Here is a 21,491-nt window from a genome sequence, read left to right as displayed (position 1 = left end):
CGTGTGTGAAGAGAAAAGGACGGATGGAATCTCAGCTGAATCTCACACACACACACACACACACACACACACACACACACACACACACAGGGGATTCAAGGTTATACTTAAATACTGTTGCAAATCTTGTTCTCTGGTTTCTACTCTGAATATTACTTCATTGTACCACCTATATACTGCATGAAGTTTGTGGTCTTGAGGTGAAATAAAGAATGATCAGATAATACACAGTAAAACAGCCAGTGAAACTCTGCAGTGATTGGCTGGTGGCTGTGCCTCAGTATGTCACAGCTGGCTGTGGTATACTGGGATTCTACCACAGTGGATGAGCCCCTTAGCTTTGATATACAGAGCCTTCAGACTGGCTTGGGTTGACAGGAGGAAACCGTTTAGCAGCGAAGCCCACAGACTTCAGGTTTATATTTTTACAATTAAGATTAAAGTACAAATTGTAGATTTTACCAGTGAGCTTGTTTATGTTACCAGCTTGTTAACCTCAGTGGCCTTTAGATGCTATACAGTAACATCTAAAGGCTAATTATATTATTGTAGCTTATATTATATTATAGCTAATAACTTTAGCAATCTTGGCTATATGACAGCTAATTGGAAAACCCATCATGCAATTATGCATATATATAAAATGTCATCTTTCCATGTATATTTCCATACACACACACACACACACACACACACACACACACACACACACACACACACACACACACACAATCTTTTGGCATCCATGTTGCTTAGCAACTGTATTTCAGGCAGTTACCACTTGAACACAGTCTTTCCTGTACACGGCTTCGTGACACAAGTAACCCCTGTACCCATTTGAAGGCCTCAGTAATCACCATGTCATGATATTGCTTCATTATCGGCCATGGCGAGGAGGTTTTAGCTGATTGCGTTCAGGAAGAACCAGACGCTGCTTTGGCTCCATGTGTTTTATGTACGTCTCATTCTCATATTTCAGGAACGCCTTGAGTGAAGCACAACAGTCCAGATTTTGGTGGTCAAAGGTCAAAGTCAGGCACAGTTAGCTGTACCTGCAGGTGGGAAGCTGGTTGTGTACGGTCCCTGGTCTAGCGCCTCCTCTGGTCAGTCAGGGCTCCTGTGCAGAGGGGAGAACAGTAATAGGGGGAATAGCCTGATCCTCCCACGCAGCTCGTCCTCCTGGCGAAACTCTTCACTGCATGTGTTAACCTCTCTGACCCCCAGATCAACAGACCTGGACAAGCTGGAGGCAGAGCGGTTGCTCCTGCAGCCAAGTGCCAGCATGACGGAAGCAGTGCCACTGTGTTCTCCCATTGGGATCCTTTCAAGGGGCAAAGTCTCTGGTTCGGACACGTATGGGTGGTGTGGTGGATGTGCACTTTAGAAAACTCTATTTTATTGTTATTCACTCTTCGACAACAATGTTTCATTTGTAACAAGACTCAGAAAACCTTGTCACTTGGGTTCCAGTTGTGTCAGGAGGTAAAACAAGACTCAAACCTGACCAGCTTCTCGAACTCAGATTTGTTTTAACGAACATTCGATCGCTTGACGTTCTTTAGACAGTGAAGTAACATCTCCGCCATGACAGTGAATCCTAGAACCTTCGGCATTGTGTCCATTTCATTCTAACACATCCTGCAATCATCCTGTTTTTAACACTATCAGTTCAAGAATGTGACATATGAAGATATTAGAAGAAGAGGCCAAACATCACACAGGAAACTGGTGTGCAGCCTCCAGGGTCTTTGCACAAGCGGCATCATTAGCACATTGACATCCCGCACATTTAAGGAATTATTTCACCCCAATTAACACAAGAAAGACACAACACAACGCTTTTGACATGAAAATGATTTTGATCTGAACATTTTATCTTAATCCCCACAGTTTAAGCTCCTGAGGAGAGAGGACCGGCCGCGGACAGAGAATGTGATTCCAGCATGACAATGGAGAGAGAGAGCGGGGGGGGGGGGGTATCAGGAGCAGCTGATTATGTAAGACCATCACAAATATCATGGTAGAGACCTGAGAGGGAGCTGAGCTATTTTAAACCTGGGCTGCAGCTCACACAAGCAAGCCGTGTGGGCTGGTATGTTGGCCAGTCCCCTGCTCATGTGTGTGTTAAGTGTGTGTTCACCTCCCTGCTGAAACCTGGCAGTGAGCAGGCTGGTGCTTTAAAGGCATGTTACATAATTACGACTGGGAATTCGATCACAGGGAAGCACCTGCCAAATTGGAATCCTGGTCAAACCATTTAAAAAAGCCTGATGATTCTTGGGAGATTTTGCAGAAACTGAGGAGTTCTCAACAACTCCAGGCGCCTCCAGACACGTACAGGTATGTAGTGTTGGAACATACATAAAACATGTAGGATGGTAAGTGTTGATGATGATCTCATCTCATAAAGGCGTTATGCTGGATGTGGTAGGCAGCAATGCGTATTAATACATCCAGAAGGTTCAGAGCACCATCGCCAACCTTGTTTTTTGCCAGTTGAATGGAAACGGCTTGGTTTTCATCTTCTGACTGCTTTGAGAAGCATCTGATGCATTGAGTTGTCACCAAGCTTTCCAAGAAAAAAGTAGTATTTTCGGTTCCCGGTGTGTATTTGATTCAAGGGTTTGAAACAAGGTCATCTTTGGTGAGGATGCTGCCGGGACGGCGCCATCAGGGTGGATTCACACCTACTGGGTTTAACGGCACCAAGGCCATTTTCTGCTTCAGTAGGGTTTGGTTGCTCAGGTGTCACAGCTGGTGGTCTTAGTACACTTCCAAACGCTCTCTGGCGTGGTTCCAAGGTGGCGGTCTGACCTCTGTGTGACCCTTAGGAGCATCAAATGGTAAGAAAAGAGAGAAACAGTGAGGGATACAGTCCAAACCATGGATCACTAGATCCCTATTTCAGGAAGTGAAGTAGTGATCTTTCCTGGTGATTTCCCAAAACAGTTTAGCAGCTTCGACAGTATAAACCTGTTTAATTTTAGCAGAGAAACACGTCATCTCTGCGGCTCTGTGAGTCAAGCACACCGAAATGTTCTTGCTCCCTGCTTCCTCGTGTAAACCAGCGAGTAGTGCCAGCCGATATGACACATCCACATGACGTCCCCGCTTCCTGCCCAGGCTGCGAGTGTGAAGCTCATCACCTTGAAGTAAAGGACACTGAGCCTCTCTGGAGTCGTTCTCCCACAAAAGCACTAATTTCTAACTAAACATATCACTGGGCTCCAGAGTGAGTCACGTCAGGTACAGCCTCGTCATCTCACAGCTATCCGGCCCCTCACTCTCTGATCCGGCTGGATCAAACACTCTCCAGGTGACGCCAGTCGGACTGTGGCTTGGTGAAGTGTGGCGCCCTCTGGTGGCCGAGTGCACAGTGACGTGACATTTCCTGAGAGCACTGATGAAGCACAAGCTCCAACATGCTTCAGCATCCAGCTGGACTGGCAGACTGGTGACGTGTTTACTAGCTGTTTGAAGCCTGGTGGCTTCCTGTCACGACAGGTCTGCTTGAACCACTTCAGGTTCAGGCACCCTTGGGGAGAAGCTGATGAACAGATTATGGCAAGAGAAGTCCATGTGAGAGACCCGCTGATCTGGTGAGATGTTGCCTGAGCGCTGAACCGTACGACAAGACCAACACTTCTCACTGATAGGAGTCTTGAGCTCTCAGATGTTTTTTCTCTATTGGATTGTTTCTTGGCCGGTGGAGCAGTGGTCCTCACTGTGGCCCCCCACCAAGAAGGTTGTGGGTGGAGCAGTGGTCCTCACTGTGGCCCCCCACCAAGAAGGTTGTGGGTGGAGCCCCGGCTGCAGCACGGGGTCTTTCTGGGTGAGTCTCCATGTTCTCCCTGTTCCTGCTGGGTTCTCTCTGGTACTCCAGCTTCCTCCACAGTCCAAAGACATCAAGAGGGACCAGGTTAATCCAGACTCTAAATTGACCGTAGGCGTGGCTGGGAGAGCCAATGGTTGTCTGTCTCTATGTGTTGGCCCTGCCATGGACTGGTGACCTGTCCAGGGGGAAGGCTGCTGGGATAGGCTCCACCCCCACCACCCTCAACAGGAGAAGAGGGGGAACATGGAGGGAGGGATGTATTATTTCTCTGTGGCTCCAGAGTGCAGGAAGAGCCAGCCACGTTAGACTGACAGCTAACAACAGCTACATTTACCCACTAAGGTCGTCGTCCACTGGGACAAAAGGATCACCTGAAAAGGTTTTGGTGGTCAAAGGTCAGATTCACCTTACAGGCCCACTTCAACCACAATGCTGTATCTCTAGTTTTATCCAGCCACACATGACATCATCAGCCTTTTATTTTTATTTTAAAAGCAATAATCTTCAGAGTAAACGTCACAGGCAGGTTGGCCCACACGATGACGTTCCAGTCGACTTTAATCTGAGCAGAAGGAGCAAATGTGACCTGAGAGGACAGCAAATAGTACAGTAACACAGACATCAGCTGAGGGTCGCACTGATCCCGCCCCCTCTGCTCTGATGGATGGACTGTTTGGACGTCCCTAAATGTGCCTGGAAAGTGTCCAGAACCATACTGGAGGTCAGATGGAGGTCTGGGGCACCAGAGAGGAGGGAAAGGGGTCTACCTGCTGGTCTGGATCTAACATGATGGACAAGAGGAGGATTTCCTGTAAACCGGTGCCCTCATCACCCGTAGCCACCTGTAAGATAATGACACCAGTCCTGTAGTGTTTGGATCCTTTAGTGGAGCTGGAGAAATTATTTTCCTCAGTCAGATAATTAATGATGTTAAACACATCAATTAGTGGTATTTACAATACTTATTTCACACCTAAAGGTGTCATATTTGATTAGAAAAAGGATTAAAGATGTCCTCAGAAACACAGCAGCGGTGCCGTAGAAGCTGGCTGCATGTTTATGCATATAAAGTCACTCGTAAGATGGTCACATGTGGTGCGACGTTCGAAATGTGACATCCAAACAAAGTAGTACTAGTAGTCCTTGAACACACAGTACCCCCAAACACACGCGGGGATCCTTCCGCCAGGGGATCGTGACCGTTCCGCTCTTACGACAGTCCTTTTCTGCTCTCAGCAGCCTCGAGCTGACATGGTGGCTCAGTGACCTGCTGAGGCCTACAGCGTCGTGGTGATGCGTTCCGAAGCATCTCTGATCTTCTCTTTGCAGTTCAAACTCAGCTGGCTCTCTGTTAGCGTGGGATCAGTCTTCCTGTAGCTGGACCTGGGCGGGGCGATGTTGGTCAGCTCGTGCTGCTCAGCAAACAGGATTCTCTCATTCTCATGTCGGACCTTCAACAGCTTACTGATGCGCTTGCCTATGAGATAAATCATCTCACACACGCACATAAAGATGCACAGAGCGCTGGAGATGACCATGAACAGCATGAAGATCTTTTTCTCAGTCGGGCGGCTGATGAAGCAGTCAACAGTGTTGGGGCACGGGTCCAGGGAACACTTGGACAACCTGAGAGAAGAAATGACATCCGATAAAACAGAAGGTTCGAATCTCTAAGTATTTGAGAGGCACCGTGCAGCCAGCCTTACTTTGGTAGGTCATATCCGTGGTAGATCCGATAGAGAACGTAGAGAAATGATATGTCGAATCCAGCTTTGAAGATCAAACTGAGCAGGTAGGTCCACCACAGCCCCCCTCTCTTCTTGCCGGGGTTGGCGTACAGGTGAGAGCCGTGGTGCAGCGCCACGTATTTCTTGTCTTTCCCTTCCCGGAATTTAACATGAGCCATCACCATGAGAGATGGGCAGGTGACGAAGATCAGCTGCAGGGCCCACAGACGGATGTGGGAGATCGGGAAGATGTGATCATAGCAGACGTTGGTGCAGCCGGGCTGGAGACCAGGAGGAGGAGGAAGAGCATCACGCAACTATCCAATAACTATCAAGATGAGCCCTGCTGCAGTTCCTCTTTGGGACTCCAGAATAGAGGAAGAGCCAGCCACATCTATTCATATTCAGCTTGAAGCTAAGGCAGACTGACGGCTGAGAACCTGAAGTGTTCTAATTGGTTAGTTTACATCTTCAACTGAAGTGTTGGTGGACCCTGATCCTCCATCTGGATCAAGGAGACCTGGATCTCACCAGACCCCCTGGAGAGGTTCTGACCAGCTGTTCCTGGACAGTTTAGCTGCTGTTAGCATCAGTCTCTGTTAGCTTCAAGCTAAATGTATGTGGCTGGTTCTTCCTGCATTCTGGAGTCACTAAGAAGTGATGGAGGAGGGAGAAACACCTCAGTGAGCTGAGTACTCCTGGTAGTGAGGACTTGGAAGGTAAAATACACTTTTGGCTAAGTTATTGTTTTAAATCTTAATGGGTTTGTCATTTCTGTGTTTCATAACTGGTCTGACTTGTACAATGGTGATGATGTCATTTGTCCTTCGGTAAGGCCGTCTGCACCAAACCTTCGACCTGTAACTCTAACGTGATACTGGGTGTTCATGTGTTCTAGGAACCAGTTTAACCAGTATAAGTGTTCATGTAGGGAGAAATCTTTCACTCTTACCTGCCGAGTGTTACACACAAAGTCTTTGCTCTCGTCGCCCCAAACTCTCTGAGCTGCCACCACAAACACCATCACACGGAACACAAACACCATGGACAGCCAAATCCTCCCAAACGCCGTGGAGTATTTATTGACTCCACTCAACAGGCTCTCTAGTCCTGACCAGTTCATCCCTGCAGCTTCACCCCCCGGGGTGATCGGCACGAGGGCAGCCTGCGGGACAGAGACGACAGTTGTGTGTCTACATGACCAAATAAAAACCCTTCCTAGCCCAGCGGTTGTTGCTCCACTCGCTATGGCAGTTCGGTTACCGTGGTGAGGGTTAGTCACACCTTGCCTGTAACCTGAATACCTGTGAGACACAGCAGCTGCTCCCTCAGCTGGGCCTGCACGGACTTGCAGGAAAACATTCATACCGACCACGCAGCAGATCTCCCAGGAGAGCTGGTGAACAGCTGGAAACATGGCGCCATGTTCGTCACAGGCGCCACCTCCAATTTGAAACCGGATGACTTTGTCATGCGGTCAGTCAATGTTCGTTATTCAGTTTTATTCATTTGATCAGGCTCCTCAATAATTAAACTCCACACTTCAGCAACCTTAGCAAGGAAACACCAGCAGTTCTGTTACTTCCGCCAGGGAGGTCGTGTTTATCTGCTGTTTATCTTAACATTGCAGGATGAGTGGGCTGATGGTTTCCTGTCTGAGGCCAGCGAGACAGTGACACCGTGTTCAGAAGTCACAAGTGAGACCACGGTTTTCAGGAAGCAAACTGGAGTGTTTAAATGACCGTATTCCTGTTTTTTTGATAATCTGCATCCTCGCCATTATGACATCAAACCATTTATGTCACTAAACTGAGGGGAGCCACAATAAGCATGAAGAGCTCATAAAAATGAGTGAATATTTGATGATGGTGGACACACCACCTCCTGGTTCTCATATAATCATGGCTGGAAATCTCTAACAGTGTTCAGGTTGGTGGGTTCAGGCAAAGGGTTAGAAACATAATTACTGTTACGAATGTGTCAAACGTACACCCTCATTTAAAGGAAAGACAGAAGCAATAATCCACTCAAGATGAAGACGTGGCTGTACGTTGCCAGGCTTCTCAAACCTTCCGTGCTCGAGCATCATTTCACCCCGATGGAACCAATATCATCATGTTCAGTTCAACACGCACAAACACAGCGTTCACCACTAAAACCTTCAGTCTGGTTTGGAAGACAAAAAGAAGGAATTTACATGAAGAGAAATTCTAAAAACAGTCATAAGGGCTTATTTATTGAAACATATTTATTTTCCATCGTACTGGCAGACTGCCACTGTTCTTTTTTTCCACCCCAGATAAAAGTGCCTCCATATGGGAGCTCTACCTCCGCCCTCAGGCCCCGGTGGTTTCTGACTCCTTCCCTGTTTAGAACCGAGTAAAATATTTGGATTCCAGACAAGAGGAGCAGCTTTGCGTTGAAGCTCGTCGGCGCTAACGCTTGAAAAACTGAGGGAACTCCACGGGTGTCTCCTGCTCGCTAAATAAAACACTCCTTTAGCCTCTATCAGTTTGTGCTGATGTGCTACCGAGTGTCGTCCTTTAAAGTGATACTTCAGGCCAGAAAGTGTATTCTGCCTTTCAAGTACTCACAGATAGGAGTGCAGCTACGAATACTTGGCTTGAAGCTAACAGAGACTGGCAGCTAACAACAGCTGCACTGTCCACAAATGGACAATCGCTAAGGTCATTTAGCCGAGGAGAAACTAGAACACTTCCAGTCCGGCGCTCCTGTGAATGAGTGCAACACTTCTGGGCAGTTTAGCTGCTGTTAGCCCTCAGCCTCCGTTAGCTTCAAGCTAAATATATGTGGCTGGCTCTTTCTGCATTCTGGAGTCACTAAGAAGTGATGGAGGAGGGAACTTCTGACCTCCAGACTCCTCGTAGTGAGCACCTGGAAAGGCCAACACTTTTTGGGTGACGTGTTGCTCTAAGATTTGTCTTGTTTACCCTCCATCAAATGTACACACATAGAATAGACACCTGTCACCTGTGTGTTTCTGTGAGAGGACAAAATCAAATGGGATAAATTGATCATAAGGAAAAAAGCCACCGACATCAACGTGTAGAACAAACCGTTATAACTTCATGTTAACAGCGGGTCTCCACCTTTACCAGTTACCAACTCTGAACTCTGTAACACACAACTTCACATCAACAAGAGTTGGTCATTTTCACTGTTTTATCCTGATCAACATCTTGCCACTCTGGAAGTTTGTGGCAGGGAAAGTCAAGTTTCCACCCACTGTGACTCATTTGGCTGTAATAAATCCAGCATTCCTCTTCGTTTGCAGTCATAACAACTTGAAACTATCTTGTTTTTGGGGTAAATACCAGAAAAGGAAGTGTATCTCTTTCCTGCCAGCCCATACAACACAAACACTACCGACTCCAGTTGCTGTCAGATGATACTTAAAGTGTGCGATACAGCGAACTAAGCTTACCTGTTGCTGAAAACCAGCTCACACACACACACACACACACACCAAAGTCCCTGTGTGTGGACACGAGATGAAGAAGATCCAGAGAAAAGTTCAATGTAGAAGGATCCTGTGAAAACTGTTGAGCTGATTTTCCGTCTCTCTCTGGGTTTGCCTCTCCTCTCTTTCTTCAGTAATCCTGCCAAACCAGATTCAGTGGCTACTACGTCATCAGCACGCACACACACACACGCACGCACGCACACACACACACACACACACGCACGCACGCACACACACACGCGCACACACACACACGCCTTGTCTTGTCAGTATGAGTCTCACCTCCCTACATGCCATGTAACATTACACCGTATGAGTAGGTAAAGAAACAGACCCGAAGGCTGTATTGAGGAAGTGGGGGTGTTCCATCCCTTTATGGGAGGGTCTGATCTGTGTGTGCGCGCGTGTGTGTGTGTGTGTGTTAGTAGGACAGAGAAAGTGCCACACCCGCTACATTGCACACAAATGCTGTCATGAAAAGTTGCGGATTATTTCTGCTTGTTTATTCCAATAATAAAAAAAAAAGAATATAATAATGACAAAATGAATTAAACTCTAGACGATGTGATCAAATGAGTGCGAAAAACAAACGAGAGAAAATGAGATCATGAAGACATCAAAGGTCAAGTCTCAGGTCCAACAATCCCAAACTCATTAATCCTACCCTCCAGGTACATTTCTGCTGCATTAATCATTATCTTTACATTTACATGTTCCATCTAACAGGTCCACTTCCCTGTCAGTACTGCATGGTGTCTTACCAGTGTTGTCTACTAGGTTTTAATGGTCTTGTTTTGTTATTTTTCCTTTTCTGCTATGAGACTTGGAATGTGGGACTAATGAGGGATTATTTGATTTCATCCAATCTTATTTAATCTTATCTTATTTTAATTGAAGTCTTATGGCACAAAACAGAAAATGTTATTTTAACTTTGACATTCCAATTAAATCGTGAGATGTTTCATAATAAAAGTAGATTTTTTTCCTCATGCAACCATTTTGTGACAATAAAAACCGACAGTATTGCCACCAGGATGCTCCGTTATTTTTATGAAAGAACGTCAAGATAAAGCCCTCAGAAGAAGAGACCGGAAATGACGGAATGCGTCTTCAGAATAAAGGTGTTTGCCAGAGCCCCGCCAGCGTGCTTTTATCTCGCTTTATTTTGAAGTTTTGCGCGGACGTGGTAGCGGTCAGCGTGCTAACCTCGACACTTCGCTTCAACATGTCTACCTTCCAGGTTCTTCTCTCCCATTAGAAGGCTCTTTTAGTGAAACTGCTGCGTTGTGTAAGTAATTATATACGTTTCAACACAAATGTAGGCAGTATTACTGCAGTCCTGCTACGCTAGCTAGCCGAGCTAACGAGCCGTTGTCATTCGGAGCTAAGCCCCGGTGACTTCTTTATCCCGGCTGGTGACCTGCTTTCCCGTGAGCCTCTTAGGACAGGCGGCGGATGGGTTGGTGAGGAGAGCTGATGCTGTTAGTCGGTTGATTCCTGTCGTTTGATTCTTCGACTAAATGCGTTTTTAAACCTCAGTTTCGCTCGCGTACCTTTGACATTTAGCGGCTACCAGCATCAAACTAGCGGACTGTCGGAGCTCGACACAAGCTAACAGCTCGTCGGGGTGCTGGGAGCGTTAATTATCGGCGTTGTACCCTTTTAAATCAGCCGAGTAACGTCAGCTGACGTGATGACCTTTTGTGAGGAATTTTCGTTTTTACTCTTTTTAAACTTTTACCCGGTGTCGCGAGACATGTTCAGGTTTCATAAGGGAATCTGATGTGCGGATTTTGTTACAGAGATGTGACAAGTGCTAACAGGTTTTCCATGTTTCCCCGTGCTAGCATCGAGCTAGCGGGCCGTTGTCAGCCAGGACCCTGAGAAGCAGCAGCATCATCAATGGTGTGTCCACATCCCGGAGCCGTCACATTCTCCCGTGTCCGCCCAATGAACCAGCTCCTCAGCTCACAGCACAGTGAGTATTTCCATGTGGAAGTCACTGTAGTCCAGTCATAAATCCTAATCCTAATCCAGTGTAACACAGCACACACGGTGCACTCTTTGTCAGGCTGCACATGTATGGCGTTTGCGAGGCTTGGAGGGGAGTTCTGCCAAGCCCAGCACCTGCTGCTTATTGTGGACAAGTGAACAGGAGACACCAGCTAGGTGCTAACACTGCCAGGTTTGTAGCATGACAGCCAGTGAAACATGCATGTTTGCCACGTCGCAGTCATGGACAGCAGAGCGTAACGGGACACTGACACATACGCTAGAGGACGACTAAGAACCTGGTGTGGACAGTGGCATACAAAGGTGAAGGAATGATGGTGTCCTTGTCCTCACAGGTCCTAACCGCCATCCTGTTCAACCCCTATGAAGACAAGCCAACTGTCAGTCTGTGCTGGGGACCAGGAGAGCCTCTGCTTCCTCTTTCCTCCTCTTCTTTAATTTGCACAAGGCTGCCCTGAGCGGGCGAACGTCTCAGTCAGCACAGCTGGTTTTGTTCCTCTCCAGGCCAAGTACAGTTTCGCCTTCATTGCCAAGGAAAGTTTAGATTCTGTCGCTCCTCTACTTTATTTTCCAAGAATTAAATTGTCTTCCTTTTGACGACATCCGTGTCAGCAAACTTTCTCATAAATAGTACCGATGTAGATACGATTTTTTTTTAATGATCCTTAGCTTTTTTGTGCTTATTTCTAAAAAAAAAAAAAGAAAATTGAGAACTTGGACACATCCAGAGATCCCGTCTCTAACTCAGTTCTTAGAAGCACAGAGCCCCTCTCCTGAGTGTAAAAATGAACCGACCAGCCCCCGTGGAGATCTCTTACGATTGTCTGAGATTCCTCATCACCCACAACCCAACGAACCCACAACTGGGGAGGTTTATAGAGGTAAGATGCTACTAATTCACTTCCTTTGTTATCAGTCATTTCCCAACATGTTAAAATGTGTGTTTTGTTGTTGTTGTGTAGGATCTGAAGGCGTATGGTGTGAACACCCTGGTGAGAGTGTGTGCTGCCACGTATGACAAGGCACCAGTGGAGCAGGAGGGCATCCAGGTCCTGGTGAGCGGTCCACGTGCATAAAAGTGGATATTAAAATATTGAAGGTGGAGAGTTTGGAGCTCCTGACTTATCAAGTTGTTTCTGAGTTTGATGCTGTAAAACTCATTGGATCGACTCTGTATTTCCTGATGTTCACGTCATTAAAGCTGCTCTCTGGCTATGAAGTCAGGCATGTTGTCATCAACGCCGTCTTCCCTCCAGGATTGGCCCTTTGACGACGGCTCCGCCCCCCCAGACCAGGTGGTGGAGGATTGGCTGACCCTGCTGCAGACCAAGTTCAGGGACGAGCCTGGCAGCTGCGTGGCCGTGCACTGTGTTGCTGGACTGGGAAGGTGTGTGAGCTCCGTTCCACGATCCAGCTGCTGGTGTCAGGTAGCCCAGCAACAAGCACCGTGGTGCTCGATGCTTAGAACGCCTGCTAAACTGAGGCTGGGGAGGAATCGGCTTGTAGAAGTCCTGTTTCCTACAAGACCACATAGGCTACATGGTGTGTGTCTTTGTGTGTCTCAGTTGTCTGATGTTGGTGCCACTTGTGCCTAGAGCTCCTGTGTTGGTGGCCCTGGCCCTGATCGAGTGTGGGATGGAGTACGAAGACGCTGTTCACTTCATAAGACTGTGAGTTCCTAGTATCGATTCTGTATCCCAGTGCCCTGCTTAATGGGTTCAGCTGTGAAACTTTGCAAATGTCGCTCAGATAAATTGAAAAGGAAATTTAGAATGAAGCAGTTTCGAGTCTGTCATCAGTATAACCTGATACATACATACTTACATACTACTCAGATACTACACAGATGTATTTACAGCTTTGTTTTGAAGTTTTCAGTAACTTATTAGAGTATCACAATATTTGATGTATCATACTGCTGATGGTAGGCAACCCTGGGCTGATACTGGTACATGGCCAGTACTACAGCGATGCACCACTACTACAAATCTCACCTCTCCTTCTGATTGTAAACTTTCATGTCTTTCATGTTGTCAGGAAGCGTCGGGGAGCGTTCAACTCCAAGCAGTTGCTTTACCTGGAAAACTACAAGCCTAAACTGTGTTTGCGCTCCAAAGATGCAAACGGACAGAACTGCAGCATACAGTAGGAATGCCCCCCCATGTCTTTGCTGCACCACCATAGGAGACTTTCTTCTTCTGATGTTAAATTATAAACCTGACATGTTGTGTTTTTTTTGTTGTTGTTTTTTTTTCATAAAAGCTTCTCAGATGTCTTTAAGGTTTCTCAGTGGTTCAGATCATCCAAGGTCAGTTGAAGGTCACCTGGACTCGGTTGTAGATGCTTAAGGATGTCTTGACTCACATCCAGGAGGTCTTTCCTCCTTTCTGCCTGGTCAGAGGAGGGACATCTTCCAGTGTTTGAGACCGAGTCCAGCTGCGCCCGGTTCAGCCCTGGGCTCCTCTAGGGCTGTAGTCAACCAAAGAACAAACCTGTGACTGTGGCAGCAGGAACCTCCGACTGACTTGGAGACTCAAGTCTTTAGTGAGATGATGGTTTTCAGCCTGGAATCTAAAGGGGAGATTTTGATGATGCTTTTCCTTCATTTTTAATGGTGTAGCAACGTGTGTGTTCCACTGGCTGTCTGGGGCTCTCAACACTCACTGATATTTCTGTCTGTCTAAATCCATCTGAGCCCATGATGTTGTCACATAACATACTCAAACGTAAGTATCTCAGTCAGACGGCACGTCATCAAACTACTCAGCACTCTTGTCCCGGGACAGATTCCTTCATTTCTCAGGAAATATCACATGGACCTGGGAGGACATGAGTGCTCTGGCGAGTGTCCCTCTGGTTCAGAAGTGAGGTTGCGTTAACTTGAATCTGGATTATGATTCCAGCTCCACGTGTCCTGCTTGATGAGAAATGGATAAACGTGCTGGTCGTGGAGACGCGCCGCGACTCGTCTCTCCGGCTACATCTGCGTCCTCTCACTAGCAAATCTAGTCATTCACTCTGAAAATGTCCGGACCCTCCCACACTCCGTGCACCAATGTGAAATGATCACTAGATGAATGATGAGGCTTATGGTCTAAGATGTGATGGCCAGTGGGTGGGGTTTTTATCTAGTGACCTCATATGTTGGCTCCCAAGCTGCTCTGGAGCAGCGACATACTCCACTGAAAGGTCGACCACCGCTGTAGTACAGAGGTCCTGCCTCCTAGTGCGGCTCCCTGGTCTGAGGACTGGAGGCCACTGGAAGGTTGCTCCTCTCGAGGGAGGCTGGACGCTCTGCTCCTCTGGGCACTGTTGCTGCTTTCAAATGCTCTATTTAACTTTGCGACATCACAATTTCGTGACATATGCAATGACAAGGCATGACGTCACAATGTAGCAATCCCCTCGCCGTTCAGAGTGTTTTAATGTGACGGACCCAGAGGTCGTCTGTTTCTGTGTGTGGATTTCTAGTGTTTTTAACCTGAAAATGTTCTGTCACGTACAGGACAAGCACGTTCCTTCACAACTGGACGGGGATCTGTAACCCGGGGTGTCTCTGTAGCACCATATTTGTTTAACGTGGGATGTTGTGATGCTTCATGATGAGGGTTAATGTAGCAGCTCCTTCCAAGTACGTTCTGAGATCCAAATTATACTTTTAATTAAGTTACAGTGCGACTCACTAGAAGGAGTCTTGAGCGCACAAAGATGCTTTTTTAGGTTACCTTCAGGCAAAGACCCTATTTTGTTTGCTCGTTTTCTTCTACATTTCTTATTTATGACTCCGGAATGCAGGAAGAGCCATCCGCACATTTAGCTGGAAGCTCATGGAGACCGACAGCTAACAGCAGCTAAACTCTCTACAAACTCTCCAGGTCGTCTGGTGAATCCAGACGTGTGAACCACTAACACTGCGACTGGAGATCAAAACTAACCAGAACCCTTGAACGTGGGTCAGTATCACTTCCACCCCTCAGCACTCACCCATATTAGTGAAGTGGATAAGTCCAGTACCTGCTCTGGTTCCAGTGCAGGTACTGGACCAGTACTTGTCAGCACTTTATAACATTGCCGTGATAGTAACGATAGCGGTGTCGTGAACTGTTGTGTCAGACAGGAGCTGATGATTGACTGTCCAGGAGACTACAGCCCTAGGCCGCTCGCCGCATTGTTGCAAATAAATGACCTCACGTTTCGGAGTAGATTTCACAGGAAGTTGACCTGGGATGTGGTGGATCGAAGAGTTTCAGGTGTTAGAAGTTTTTGTTGTGTTCCTTGTGTGTAACCTCCATTTATCTCTGAAGCAAAAACACAAACCCTGTGGGCAGCAGAGGGGAGCCACGCTCCCCACCCGCTCCTGTGAGCTCAGCTTGTTGGCTCACGACCACAGCTGCGGCCGCTGTTGATGCTCCAGTTACTGAGTCACCATTTTGATTTCAGGACTCTGGAATTCTGTGTTTGAGGTACATTTCCAATGTCATTTGAATTTTTGCCAACATCAGAACCCAAAAATACTTCAAAAGTTTACATTGTTGATTCCTGTGACGTTGAACTGGTCCGCAGCTTGATGAGTTCTAAGCTTCGACATAAAAATGCTGATGAAGTGTTTGTGCCCTCAGAGGCTGGATTCATGGTCCAGTCCCGCCCACAATAAAGAGCTCAGACAACACGCCACAGTAGGTTGAAAACAAACAAACAATTCAAATGTGTCATGAGTTTGGAAAAGTCAGTCTGAGCATGATGGCGGCCTCCCATCAGTCAGTGCCAGAACCGCAGCTGTTGGGTCCGTTTACTGTCTGTGAGGTCATCGTTTACGGAGCGCCGCAGTATCTCGCTAGATCGTCCGAAACACACGTGAACAGTGAATTTGGAACTGTAAGATTTGTCTTTGTTTTTTATTGAGGATTCAGTCAGGCCCTTGAATCATATATTTACTGCACGGTGTCCTAAGTACTGAATCAGCCCGATACCTGCCAGTGCTGACGCGCGACACGACTGTGCATCCCAAACTAAACCCTCTAGAACAGCCGGGTGCCATATTTCCATGACGAGATCTGATGTGCATTTCGCTGCTTTGCGTAGTTTATATTTTTTCAGGAGAAAAAATGTGTACGTTTTAGCAAAGACTTCTCCTTTTATGTCCAAAGTCCAGCTTCTGCTAATTAAATGAAAAACCACCCTACTGCCACCTACTGGCAGGGAGAACGTGCGTGCGAATTGGCTGAATTCCCAACGGTGCATTCAAATACAGCATCTTAGACTTGGTGATAGGAGATCTTGGTCATTCGCTCTGTCTCACAACATTGGAGAAACAAATTGATGAATGGGACAGTCAGCCAAATACTGTGTGTGTTCCCATGACGACAAGCATGTGAGAGGACGGTGAAGCTGCCTGTGGTTGCAGTGTCTGTCAGCTGGGAGCTGTTCACACTCCTGCCCCCCATCTTTGACCCCCTTGTATTTATTTATTGATTGATTCCACTGTGCTTCTCTGTGAAATGTTTGTCTGCTGGAGAAAAACAAACCTCTCTTCTTGGTGTCTTGGAAAATTAAAGTGTTTAGTACTGCAACTGTTGCTTTTCTTTTCTTTCTCTTTTTAATTGTGTTTGTCCACAATCTCAGTTGTCATACTTCATCTTCAGGTATCGTAGTGTTGATCGCTTCAGCACAAGGACACAGTGTCATTTAGTAGTTATAACAGTGTGAAGTACTGCAGTATTTCTACAGCTTCTAGGTCACAGTGACTGAGCTGCATGTAACGTGGCAGCGGCCCAGCATGAAGCTGAGTCTGGCCCCAGTGACCTGTGTGTGTGTGTGCGCGCCTCTGGCCATGGAGATGCTGTGTGACAGGGTCCAATCACATGGAGCCAATGGATGATTCAAGGTTGATCGGCTCTGCTGACCTGGCACACACACACAAACACACACACACACTCACACGGGTACTGACCTTGAACTCGAGCAGTGAATACACACGTCCTCAAATTACGTTGCAGGCTGAAACTTCACACGTTTTATGTTTGTGTTAAAATAAGTAGTTAATAAACTACGATTTTAAAAAACTAGCTTTTTTTGTTTTTACTTTTTTCCCTCGTAACATGACTTTCTAAAGTAGAAGGTAACTGATTGAACGAGTTGATCACGTGAATGGAGAGCCGCTAACAGGATGACCTCTTTGACCACGAGAAGGGTGTTCAGGTCATTGTGGTGGTCACTGAGCCTCCTGCCAGGAGGAGGGCGACCCCAGCTGACTGACCACTCATTCATAGCTTCGGGTGCTGCAGAATTTGCCTGTGCAGGTTCCACGTTGAGCTGGTAGAGGAACCCGTCAGGGAGCGGTGATGGAGAGTCGAGTCAGTGGGGAGTCCTAACGTCTACATGCAACCAAATGAAGAGTTCACTCCTTTTGTTTTCGATGTCAGTGTTGATTGCTCCGGTGGGCAGTAGAGGGCGCTGACATCACATCCCCAGGTGTAGTGATGGGTTTGTGCTCCAGTTTAAACGAAGTTCCACTCCCGATTAAAACCTTCACAGGGCTGAGAACATCACCAGAATAACTCCCATCCAAACATGCCCACGGGTCAGGTTATAAAACACACACACACTCGATGAGGCATGCGGGGTCCTTGGCAGCAGTGGACAGTTCTGATAATCTCCTGAATTTATGACAGAACATCCCTAAATGCTCTGTAAACTACTACTCTGTGTGTGTGTGTGTGTGTGTGTGTGTGTGTTTCATTGCCCAATGCCAGGGCTCTGCCTGGGTGATTGGGATAATGTCCAGAAATCAAAAAAGATGAAAAAGGCCATAAATGTTTCTGAAAATAGAAAATGTAACAACGACGTTAAAACGTGCAGGTCTCAACCTCCAATTTAAATTTAACTCTGTCTGTGTGTGTGTGTGTGTGTGTGTGTGTGTGTGTGTGTGTGCGCGCGCAGATTCTAAAATACATGGAACAATGATTTAGAGCAGGGGTGGGCGACCCTGTGCCATGGAGAGGTTCTCCTCCCAACACTTTAACAGGTGATTCCACTGATCAACACTCCTTCAGACACAGACGAGTGTTGATCAGTGGAATCACCTGTGAAAGTGTTGGTTGGGAGGAGAACCTCTCCATGGCACAGGGTCGCCCACCCCTAATTTAGAGGAACAAGTTTCAAACCACAAGTTTCAAACCGTTGTGTTTCTCTCGAGTTTTCTTGTTGCCCTTCAGCCAGCAGAGGGCGCGCTTCCTCAGTCCAGCAGGAGTCGCTGCCCTCAGAGTTAATGATTGTTCCACGGTTTTGTTTTATCTTCACCGTAGGCTGTCACCGGGGGGTGTCGGTACTGTGACCCAGTTCACCCGCTGGCCGCTCCGGAGGGCCACTGGTAGGAAATCACCTGGACTCTTCACGGTTAGCTGCTGCACTGTTATTTTTAATCAGTTTTTACCACTTCGAAACGGTGTGTGTGTGTGTGTGTGTGTGTGTGTGTGTGTGTGTGTGTGTGTGTGTGTGTGTGTGTGAGGGAGAGGGAGAGGGAGGGATTGAGAGCAAAGTGAGCAGCGGAGTTTGAGGGTCTCTGAATCTCTGGATGTCTGGTTGGACCCACAGGTTCGGACATTTGTGGATGAACGGACCGAAGACACGAGAGGCGGAGAGAACCGGGACAGAGGAGCTTTCTAACGGGACCGGAGGCGCAAGGCAGCCGCAGCGATGTTACCGGTGAGTTTAAACTTGGGTATCAGGATGTGAGTGAGTGAAAGGGTCGCAGTCGTCTGCAGCAGCGAAGTTCCCTCCGAGAAAAGACGGCCAGAGCTCTCCCACGGAGACCGAGGCAGCGCGAGGCAGTGGCCATCCCACCTCCACGTCGTGGGTTTTTGACAGGGAAGAAAGAAGAGTAAAACTCCGGTGATTGAGGAACTGGGAGTCTCAGCCCGCTCGGTAGAGGCTCTCGTGCGCCTCTACATGAAACGTTGCTTTGAGCCGTTTTAATTTGAAGAAAACACACCGGAAGTTGTGCGTTCCCCCTCAAAATGCTTCATCAGTCAATGGTCGTGTGTTGGGAGTCATTTCATGAGTGACTGAGGGTCCAGCCTCATGAGCAGGGTCCTAGCAGGCCTTCACAGCTTCTTCAGAAGCCTTAGACCATCCAAAATATGGTTCCAGGTCCTGTGGAGGACCGGGAGGCTTTCACTTCTCTGCGTTCGTGTGTGGAAGCTGGAATGAGAACAAGTCAGTGTTCCGCTCCTTGTTCTCGCGCTGATTTCTGTCGCCATCGGTTTTGTCCTTTTCATCAACTTTGACAGTCTCAGTGCCTCCATGGACTGAGCGTGTCACGCTGGTGACCACGCCCACTGGAGCTCAAGCAGTGCTGCTCTATGAGGGTCCAGCTGAACAATCCCGTTAGCTGCTGGTGGAGGGCACCATGGAGATGGCCGCTTCCTGTCGGACTACAAAAATACCTCGTCCCTGATATCATAACTTCCTGTCCAACTACTTGGGAAGAAATCTGATTCAAGTCGTTGTGCTTGTTTTGGAAAAGGAAAGTTAATAAAGTTTGTTGAAGAGACTCAGTAAACCAGCAGGATAATCAGTAAACCGCGAGCCTTCCTGCTTCCATCCTGTATCCTGCCCCCCCCCCCCCCCACACACACACACACGCAATGTCAGTGCAGAACAATACACTAAAGATAAAGAGATGTGTTTACCGCAGGGACACAGAGACAGGGAGCGGTTCTACGTTGACCTTTGACCTTCTCTCTAGTGTCCCTCCTGATTTATCATCCTAACTCACTCACATCACAAATCGGTTGCCAGTTTTTCTCACTGTCCCAGCAAGTCGGAGGCGCTGCCCCCCCCCCCCTCGCTCCGTCCGGTCGGCAACAAAAAAATGGCGCCCAGTCAGAAACTGAAAATAAAGAACTGAGGCGGAGAGCTAGTGCACGGATCAGAGCCCTGCTGGCCCCGTGGTGGAACCTGGGCTCCAGCTCCTCACGACCTCAGCCAGCCTGGCACTGATGTTCTTCATGGTCCTCGTTCTCGTTCTTGTTCCTGTTCTCGTTCCTGTTCTCGTTCCTGTTCCTGTTCTCGTTCTCGTTCTCGTTCTTGTTCCTGTTCTCGTTCCTGTTCTCGTTCTCGTTCTTGTTCCTGTTCTCGTTCCTGTTCTCGTTCTCGTTCCTGTTCTCGTTCTCGTTCCTGTTCTCGTTCCTGTTCTTGTTCCTGTTCTTGTTCCTGTTCTCGTTCTTGTTCCTGTTCTCGTTCCTGTTCTCGTTCTCGTTCCTGTTCTCGTTCTCGTTCTTGTTCTTGTTCCTGTTCCCGTTCTCGTTCTCGTTCTTATCTTGACTGAATCTCACTTCTCTGCCTCTTCATTCCTGCCGTGGTTTCCTGTGTAACTTGGAGTTTCCTGACAACTCCGTTCCTGATTAATCTGACTGAACTGGATAAAGTCTCAGACCATGACCAGACATACTGGCTGCATACAGACGTGGCACCTCAGAAGTACTGCACTAAGCACTACCAGCTGTGTATTAGTACTGACGAGTGTGCTGGGAGTCAGATGTACCCAGTTCCAGTACTCTGGTTCAGACAGACTAAAGGAGCTGGAGGCTCGTGTTTAACTGGCCACAAGCTGTTCCTATAGAGACGGTACAGGCTGGTGTGTGTGTGTGTGTGTGTGTGTGTGTGTGTGTAATGTAAATCACCTTCAGCTGTCACTGTGTCCCTCTGTTCTCTCTCTCTCTCTCTCTCAGACAAACAACCTCAGAACCAAGTGAGCGCGTAGCTTTCCGTTCTACGTCTGTTTGGTTTGTTTCATCAGGACTCGACTTTGACTTCCAGTGTTTTTGTGTTTATGGCAATTAAATTTGGTTTGTTGTGTTCATGGTAGTCCAGCTGTCTGTGTGTGAATGTAATGTGTCTTCATATTTCAGCCCCCCCCCCTCGGTATATTAGCAGGTGTTATTTGAAGCAGTCTCAAGTGCGGCTCCGATAGACGGAGCTATTTTCTCCTCGGTGTGTAACACGTTCCAAATTCCGGTCCACCTGCTGAGTAAAGGAGGATATTTAGACACTGAGGCTTCATCTGGAGATGCATTTAAAGTCACTCGTCTCCTAGAAGGGGACCTAAAAAAAAGTACCTCGACATGCTTCCTTCCCTGTACAGCAGCTAATTGGTAGCCAGTGACACTCACTCACCAAGAGGAGTCACTGAGAGGTTCTTCTCTCTCCTTCATTACTTCTTAGTGAGCTAAAGCTAAAGCTAATGGACCGCTACAACAGCTGAACTGTCCAAAAACCACCCTTTACTCACTCTGAGATTATTGTCTGGTGTAATCCAGGTCTCCTTAATCCAGAAGTGTGATCAGTGACCCACTAACACTTTGATTGGAGATGTAAACAAATGCTTCCTGTTAGCGCTCATTTATGGTAGCACAGACTTGTCTGTGGGAGG

At 47.5% G+C, this 21,491-nt stretch overlaps 3 protein-coding genes across 10 annotated transcripts in view; 2 read left to right on the top strand and 1 right to left on the bottom strand.

The window, feature by feature from the left end:
* Nucleotides 1-1,315: 1,315 nt before the first annotated feature.
* gjb9a (gap junction protein beta 9a) lies at nucleotides 1,316-9,293 on the bottom strand. Its single transcript, XM_086181748.1, has 4 exons — nucleotides 9,008-9,293; nucleotides 6,515-6,727; nucleotides 5,542-5,843; nucleotides 1,316-5,461 (listed from the first exon to the last, which is right to left on the bottom strand). Exons 2-4 carry the CDS (start codon nucleotides 6,683-6,685, stop codon nucleotides 5,113-5,115), a joined length of 822 nt encoding a protein of 273 aa, XP_086037874.1. The 5' UTR covers nucleotides 6,686-6,727; nucleotides 9,008-9,293; the 3' UTR covers nucleotides 1,316-5,112.
* A 900-nt stretch (nucleotides 9,294-10,193) lies between these two features.
* LOC147246947 (protein tyrosine phosphatase type IVA 2-like) lies at nucleotides 10,194-16,629 on the top strand. 4 transcript variants are annotated; one of them, XM_086181750.1, is made up of 8 exons: nucleotides 10,194-10,334; nucleotides 10,894-11,024; nucleotides 11,118-11,231; nucleotides 11,395-11,940; nucleotides 12,022-12,114; nucleotides 12,316-12,446; nucleotides 12,655-12,729; nucleotides 13,097-16,629. In XM_086181750.1, exons 4-8 carry the CDS (start codon nucleotides 11,845-11,847, stop codon nucleotides 13,206-13,208), a joined length of 507 nt encoding a protein of 168 aa, XP_086037876.1. In that variant the 5' UTR covers nucleotides 10,194-10,334; nucleotides 10,894-11,024; nucleotides 11,118-11,231; nucleotides 11,395-11,844; the 3' UTR covers nucleotides 13,209-16,629. The 4 variants fall into 4 exon arrangements, with proteins under 4 accessions (XP_086037876.1, XP_086037879.1, XP_086037878.1 ...); XM_086181753.1 differs by having other exon boundaries at nucleotides 11,094-11,231; XM_086181752.1 differs by lacking the exon at nucleotides 10,194-10,334 and adding an exon at nucleotides 10,491-10,509.
* A 1,597-nt stretch (nucleotides 16,630-18,226) lies between these two features.
* Nucleotides 18,227-21,491, top strand: part of LOC147246946 (apoptosis-stimulating of p53 protein 1-like) — a 39,483-nt gene continuing 36,218 nt past the window's right edge. For 2 of the 5 annotated variants that reach the window (XM_086181719.1, XM_086181716.1), the window contains exons 1-2: nucleotides 18,227-18,454; nucleotides 18,653-18,763. In XM_086181719.1, coding sequence (XP_086037845.1) covers nucleotides 18,755-18,763 — 9 coding nt within the window. In that variant the 5' untranslated portion in view covers nucleotides 18,227-18,454; nucleotides 18,653-18,754. The remainder of the gene's footprint in view (nucleotides 18,455-18,652; nucleotides 18,764-21,491) is intronic. The other 3 variants (XM_086181721.1, XM_086181720.1, XM_086181717.1) reach the window with 2 other exon arrangements.

Source organism: Aulostomus chinensis, chromosome 17 (assembly GCF_037954235.1).
Source record: "Aulostomus chinensis isolate RoL2024-O1b breed Wild chromosome 17, RoL_Achi_v1.0, whole genome shotgun sequence".
Taxonomy (NCBI): domain Eukaryota; kingdom Metazoa; phylum Chordata; class Actinopteri; order Syngnathiformes; family Aulostomidae; genus Aulostomus; species Aulostomus chinensis.
The sequence above is the reverse complement of the archived record's forward strand: the minus strand, read 5'-3'. Positions and strand labels throughout refer to the sequence as shown.

What these genes read in the sequence shown, in the direction of transcription:
- gjb9a (XM_086181748.1), bottom strand. Translation starts at nt 6,685, where the DNA reads ATGAACTGGTCAGGACTAGAGAGCCTGTTGAGTGGAGTCAATAAATAC. An exon ending in TTGTGTGTAACACTCGGCAG is followed by an intron (nt 5,844 to 6,514) that starts GTAAGAGTGAAA and finishes CCTGGTCTCCAG; the next exon opens with CCCGGCTGCACCAACGTCTG. An exon ending in CACGGATATGACCTACCAAA is followed by an intron (nt 5,462 to 5,541) that starts GTAAGGCTGGCT and finishes TTCTTCTCTCAG; the next exon opens with GTTGTCCAAGTGTTCCCTGG.
- LOC147246947 (XM_086181750.1), top strand. Translation starts at nt 11,845, where the DNA reads ATGAACCGACCAGCCCCCGTGGAGATCTCTTACGATTGTCTGAGATTC. An exon ending in TGTGTTGCTGGACTGGGAAG is followed by an intron (nt 12,447 to 12,654) that starts GTGTGTGAGCTC and finishes ACTTGTGCCTAG; the next exon opens with AGCTCCTGTGTTGGTGGCCC. An exon ending in GCTGTTCACTTCATAAGACT is followed by an intron (nt 12,730 to 13,096) that starts GTGAGTTCCTAG and finishes TCATGTTGTCAG; the next exon opens with GAAGCGTCGGGGAGCGTTCA.